This window comes from Centroberyx affinis, unplaced genomic scaffold (genome assembly GCF_046629955.1).
Source record: "Centroberyx affinis isolate AG114_WGS23_722 - 3 ecotype Tasmania unplaced genomic scaffold, CSIRO-AGI_Caff_v1 ptg000336l_1, whole genome shotgun sequence".
In the NCBI taxonomy this organism is placed as follows: domain Eukaryota; kingdom Metazoa; phylum Chordata; class Actinopteri; order Beryciformes; family Berycidae; genus Centroberyx; species Centroberyx affinis.
The window spans coordinates 81,526-88,295 of NW_027279011.1; the positions used below are offsets into that span (position 1 = coordinate 81,526).

General features: G+C 40.9%; 1 protein-coding gene across 1 annotated transcript; it reads left to right on the top strand.

Annotated features, from left to right (window-relative positions):
- On the top strand, positions 1 to 6,401 carry tmprss2 (transmembrane serine protease 2). The gene is made up of 14 exons (XM_071515306.1): positions 1 to 37; positions 383 to 439; positions 708 to 909; positions 2,053 to 2,145; positions 2,327 to 2,443; positions 2,592 to 2,721; positions 3,393 to 3,509; positions 3,697 to 3,737; positions 4,063 to 4,231; positions 4,382 to 4,545; positions 4,783 to 4,878; positions 5,349 to 5,491; positions 5,581 to 5,733; positions 6,184 to 6,401. Exons 2-14 carry the CDS (start codon positions 425 to 427, stop codon positions 6,190 to 6,192), a joined length of 1,449 nt encoding a protein of 482 aa, XP_071371407.1. The 5' UTR covers positions 1 to 37; positions 383 to 424; the 3' UTR covers positions 6,193 to 6,401.
- The last annotated feature ends 369 nt before the right edge of the window (positions 6,402 to 6,770 follow it).

The window sequence follows — 6,770 nt, forward strand, 5'->3', positions numbered from 1 at the left end:
CAATCAGACTGGTGAAGGAATTTGTGTGATTCTCAAGGTAGGTGAGAAAAATGGGTGAATGTCTTTTGCAAACTGTAAGTACACCAACTTAGATTGTGGGTGAGCCTTTTTGGTGTAGTGTTTTGAAAAGTAGCATAGTGCTTCAATTTGTAGCTTGTTTGTAACAACAGAGGAAATTCTCACCATGTTGGTAGTTTCATGTAAAATATTCTTAGAGCCAAACTTTTGACTAACAAATGTTCAGTGACGAGACTTAGTTTCACTTGAGTTTCATGAATTGATATGGCTTTCATGTATACTGTAGTGAAGTCACACAGTGTCACGTACTGTATGGTCAGTAGATCATTAGTTTTCATTTAATAGCTTGTACAACCTTTTCCAGGTGTGGCAGCCTCCTACTCGGAGCAGTGTAGACGGTTTCAGTATGAGTAATAATCAGGTAAATGAAATTTCACGTCTATTCAGCAACATATTCAGATGTTTTTCTATTCGTACAGTTCACTCTTGATCTCATGTTGGCATTTTCACAACACTGTTTATTTGTTCATAATGACTTAAATGATGATTTGTAATATAATATTTTATAATAATTTATAATATGATTTGAAAAATCACAAAGAACCAAATCACGTTTAACATATTTACTGTCAATGTTACTTAATTAGTAACAGCAAATAATGTCTTATTTCTTTTCTCTTTACCTCTAGGCAGATGGTCCCCAGTATGTCAACCGAGGGTTTCAGTATGAGGAAGGAAGACCTCCCCCATATTCCCCGCAAGGGGGAGGGATGTACCCCACCCTCCCACAAGCCCCCCCACCCTATGATGACTCCCCGTTTACCCCCAAAACCATCAACACCCACCACACTGTGACCCCTGGAACACCACATAACACAGGACAGAGGAAAGGTACAGTATAATAATATTTATATAGCTGCAACGTCAATAGCATTGTATGTATGGTGTTTTATCAGAAGGCGTTATTAATTTATGTGTATTTTTCCTTATAAAACTCTATCTTCCTATAACTAAATCCAGTAATACACCACTTACTATGAATATACTACGAGTTTACCTCCTAAAGATTTAAGCCAGCCTAAAAAAAGAGGGTAAACTCTATTTATGTGGGTAAACTACTTCAGCTGGGTTTACCCTTCACTACATTTATGATTATGAGTGCATTTCAAGTGCTTTATAACTGCAGATGATCTCTATAATGTGTTTTGAGGCTGGTATGAGAAATGCCACAGAGGCCGTTTTTTTCCCAATGAATGTCATTGGGAAGTTAAGGGGAGATGCTGCAAAAGAGGCCAAAAAAGTGTGCAATCGCTATCTTTAGATAATGTTTAATAACACAAGGGGATGAATCAATATTATATTTTTGAAAGGAAGTGGGCTGGAATGCCATATACAGTATTCACTGTTGTATGCAACAGTTTGCTCATACATTGATGTTTTGCACACTTGGTTATGCTGCAAAATAAGTCCAAAATACAATCATTTGGGATTTATTTTGCTTGTTATCTACATAAAGTTCTCAGTTCTATCAAAGTGGAAAGATTATTATGGAATTATGGAAAATAATGGAAATTCAGAATTTTAAATGTAGCACACACGCCTCTTGTGTCATTAGAGCTTAATTGTGTCAGGTCGATATACTGTTTGTGTAACATGTAATATTCAGACTTCCTATCCAAGTTGTAGTTATGGGATATTGTATTTCTTCAAAAGGATTTTACCACAATGCATCTGGAAGTGCCCTTTATTTTGTATTATTCAAGTTTGGTTATTATAATTCAGCCATAATGCTCTCATATGTTTATAATTCAACAACCTTTTCTTCTACATTATTTTTGGTCTTTAGTCATATCTGTAGTTGTCGAGCCTGTTCTTTGTATGTTTGAGAACATGTAAATTTTAGAGAAGTTGCTATTTGCATGTTTCAAATTTGCCAGCACAACCATTCAAAATCTCTGGTCATCCAGACAGAACTGATGTAATCCAGTCGCATCAATGACTCCTCCATGCCTTTTTGTTTCTGCCGTCTTGCAGGGGTAAAGAAAAGCCGCTGTACATGTATAGCGTGTGCATCTGCCTGCGTCTTAGTCGTCCTCGCAGTGGTCGCGCTCTTGCTCTGGTACTTCCGTAAGTTAATCTTCAAAGGTCTTTTTGTTGTTGTTGTTTGAAATGATGTTGGTGACATCACAGGAAGTCAGTTTGAAGATCAACCACGCTTGTGATGACAGAAATATGTTTGTAGGTTTCAAATTGGATGCCTGTGTTTGTGCTCCTGTGTGCTTGTGTGTGTGTGTGTGCGCGTTTGCAGTATCCTACCAGTGTTTACTGGGGAAGTCATGTGGAAGTGGCGGGGCGTGTCTGAGCGCCTCCCAGTGGTGCGATGGTGTCAAAGACTGTTCAGAAGGACAGGACGAATCCCAGTGCTGTAAGACAGTCACCCCCCCCCACACACACACACACATACATCATATTATTCATCAACCTTGTTATATCACTGAAGAGTGGAAACCTACATGCATTGGAAGATGTGACGTACAGATGGAAACTGTCACACTGCTCTCTCTGGCTTACAGTTCGCCTCCACGGGACCAACTTCATACTGCAGAGTTACTCGTCAGCCAGCCAGAGGTGGAAGCCCGTGTGTGCGGAGGACTGGGATGATGACTATGGGAAGGCTACCTGTGAGCAGATAGGCTACAAGAGGTGCGTCTGGGTCCCTGGCAGTGCTGATGAAACATTTGTCACTGTTATCCCCCCTATGAATCTTTTCTGATCATAAAAGATTCAGTGTTTCCCTGAGAAATGTAGTCTTGTCAGGGTGGAAAAGCCTCTGAAACAGCATTTAGAACACCATGTGACACTAAGCGGACTTTCAAGAGGACTGAGCTCTCTTTTCTGGTCCACAAGCATGGATGAGATCTCAGACTCATTTGTTGTTCACCCCACATCTCCTTTAGAACTCAGATGTGTGGTCACAGGACATTGCAGCTGTGTATGTATGGCAAGTCTCAAGCTAAAAAGGCGTAAAGCAAAACACGAAGCGGACTGGGGCCGCTTTGTTTTGAGATGAATTGCACGAATCAATCAGACCACTAAGTGGACCACAAACGTACTGAACTCAGACCACCTCCTGGGGGGGTCTGAGTTAGGTTAGTTTTTGGAGGGTCTGAGTTCATTTGGCTGAGTTTCATTATTAAATCAATAAATAAAATGTGCAAAGAAAATAAAATTTCATGTCATATCGCCGGTGGACGACACTGACTGGCCGATATCAGATATTTAATAAAAGGCCAATATTGGCCCAGTATATGGGCAAACCGGCATATTGGTCTAACCCTACTGACCACATCTTTGTCCTTGTGTCTGTTCCACAGAGAGCAGTATGAGTCCTCCACCCAGACTAGTGCAGGCTCCTTGGCTTCCGAGGGCTACATGAAGCTGAAGCCTGGCTATAAACCTGGAACATTCATACAGTCACAGCTCACCCACAGGTGCAGTAATGCAACCCAATACTGGATCATAGTTACATTTTGCACAATACAAGAGTGGTGAAATTGAATTGCTGCTGGAAGCTGCATCAGTCCAGTTCCACTCTGTTTATGAAGTTGAAATGAAGTTCAATATTTTGGCTCAGATTCACTCCCTTTAAACAGATTTTTGTGTCGCTTTCCTTCACAGCAAAAGTTGTTCAACCAATGCTGTCAGCCTGCGTTGTATTGGTAAGCTACTGTTTTAACGGAGGCATAACTGCAATGCTAGAACATGTATGAACACATGTGATCTGTGCGGACCTGTTCGGACAATTGGATTTATCCACATTGCAGTGACATTGCAGTGCAACAGTGTGTCAGTTTATTGGAAATTTAAAAAAAGATTGTATTTTTTTAGTTATTTTGCAGCACAACAAAGTGTGCAAAAAAATGTAAAAACAAGTCTCCCTGGCCATTGCCAGTTTTAGCAGAAAACATGTAAGGAAAGTTACTGGCATAATATTCCTGTTTGTTTGACCCATGCCAGTTTGATGACACACTGTTCTCCCCTCAGCGTGCGGACGGAGCGAGGCGGCTCCCCTCACTCGTATCGTGGGGGGGACGGCGGCGGCGAGGGGGGCCTGGCCGTGGCAGGTCAGTCTCCAGATTCGAGGCAAGCACATTTGTGGAGGCTCCATCATCAGCCCTGACTGGATCCTATCTGCTGCACACTGCTTCGATAAGTGAGACTCTTTACACCATTTAGGGCCCTAGGCATTTGCACTACTTGCTCAAATTTGATTATTGTCTTTTCATAGATACGCAGGACAGGATTAGAGGTTTGTTTTCCTCATGTGTGACTCTTTCTCCTGTCTGTCTGTTGTCCATCGTAGGCAGTCCAATTTTAACATTTGGATGGTATACTCCGGCTCTGTGAGCTTGTCTTCAATGTTTGGCAAGCCAGTCAGGAGAATCATCGTTCATGAAAAATATGACACAGAAACTAATGACAATGACATTGCTCTCCTGAGGCTCAACACGCCTCTGACATTTTCACGTAAGCACTCGCCAATCACATGCGTTAATCATAATTGTGGCCATTGTAGGTGCATTTTTTTTTTTTTTTTTTTTTTACCGCAGCTGGGGGGAGGGGGTAATATTCTGAGATTAAAGTCAGAAATTCTGAGATTCAAATCAGAAATTTCGACCTACAATGGCCCTAATACTTTTCCGTGTATTTCTGTAGCGATAATGGCGATATTTTGCCAAGCTCACATGATTGTTTATGCCACAGGAACAGTAAAGCCAGTGTGTCTGCCCAATGTCGGCGTGGACCTCTATCCTGGGCGCCAAGCCTGGATCACTGGATGGGGAACCTTGTACTCACAAGGTCAGTCTAGTAGGAAGAGGGGGTTCCCATGCATAATTTCTCAATGAAACCTGTATTTTTGCAACCCTGAAGGTGCCTAGTAAACAAATCTGGATGTTCAAAAGAATGTTCGAAAGGGTTCGTTTGGCAGCCGTTTTGATTTTTGGCATCACGACAGATAAAAATCATCTTTTGAGCCATATATTGTACAGAGACTCATAAACCCACTTTTTTTTGCGTAATTTAACCATGAGGAATCGACTGAAATGGTTATTTTAATGATTTGAAATGTCTTAAATGGCTTTTTAGTGCAAAATTCGGGCCAAAAAAATATTTGAAAAGGTTACATGCATATTTCATGTGTGCAGTGTGTTTTATTTGTTCAAATGGTTGCCGGGGGGTCACCTGCATTTTAGTGTTGAAAATGTAAGTGAGAGAACGCTTGACTGAGCTAACCGTGGATGTATAGCCTAATGATTAATTTCTCTCAGGATCATCCCCTGACAACCTGATGCAGGCCCAGGTGACCATTTACAGCAGAGACACATGTAACAGAAAGGAAGTGTTAGATGGAGAAGTCACTGACTCCATGATCTGTGCTGGCAAACTGCAGGGAGGAGTGGACACATGTCAGGTTAGTTTCCGTTTGTTCTCTCTCTCCTTCACACACACACACACACACACACACACACTGAGATGTTACATTGTTCATGTTTGCTGTAGGGTGACAGTGGAGGACCCCTGGTGGCCAAGGTGGGAGAGCTATGGTGGCTGGCAGGGGACACTAGCTGGGGTATCGGATGTGCTGCGAAGAACAAGCCGGGAGTCTACGGCAATGTAACCTACTTACTTGACTGGGTATACGAACAAATGCAGGTACAGTATGTATTAATGCCATGAATGTATTTCTCTAATGCATTTTAAAGGGCCAACCTGATAAATACTGAGCCTTGAAGCATGATTGAATTCTACTACTCTGCACAAATCTAATTGGAATTTTCCAAATACATTTCTGTTTTCTTTTACAGTTAAAAGTTGCATTATTTATACAGGGTTTTTTTTTTTTTCAGATTGGTCTGCACTTAAGGCAGATCAATCAAGATTTAGCTTCTTAAGGAGGTGCTAGACAATTGCACATTTAATATAATAGGAAGCATAACTAATATAGAGGTAATATACGTAGAGAATAAGTCACAGCAACTGACCCCATAAGCAGTCTGGTAGGAATGAGTGACATACTGTAGGTGAATTCAGTTTTAACATAGATATTCCAGTTAATATGTTCATATAGTAGACAAATGATATCCTCTGTTTTTATCCTAACAGAGGGAGTGATGGAGATGTCAATGAAGACAAGCCTCTGTCCCTAATCAAATGTCTTTACTATAACACACACTTTGCACTTTGAATTCTGAAGTTCTGACAGAACTTTTTGAAAACAACAAATCCTATATTACTCATTGATCAGAAAGATTTTCAGGAAATGCGCAAAACATTCTCTCACATAATGTTGGATTTATCACTTTCTTCAACACTTATTTTTATATGCCAGTTATTAGTGCACCTTGACTTTGTATTTGAACAAAATAAAGGTATTTATTTGTTGAAATAAGACTAATAGTTTATGTGCTAAATGTGATTTGAACAATAAGCAACTTTTTCCCGGTCCGTCCCCAAAGAGGCTTTATAGTAGATTTCTGTCTTGGGAAAAATCCTCTGGAGCACAGCAAGTGATGCGTTATACATTTCCGGCAGCAGCAACAGTCCATGGCAACAGCAGTTTGTTTGGAATAAACAGAAGAACTGGGTAGTTAGCATGAGCAGCGACCATGGCTGAACAGACAGAGAAAAGAGCGCCATCTACAGAAACTCAAACTGCATCAACAGAAAATCCAAGGAAAAAGACGCCACAG

Excerpts from the sequence above, each read along its gene's own strand:
- tmprss2 (XM_071515306.1), top strand. Across the intron at positions 2,444-2,591 it reads ACAGGACGAATCCCAGTGCT|TTCGCCTCCACGGGACCAAC; the intron begins GTAAGACAGTCA and ends TCTGGCTTACAG. Across the intron at positions 4,546-4,782 it reads CACGCCTCTGACATTTTCAC|GAACAGTAAAGCCAGTGTGT; the intron begins GTAAGCACTCGC and ends TTTATGCCACAG.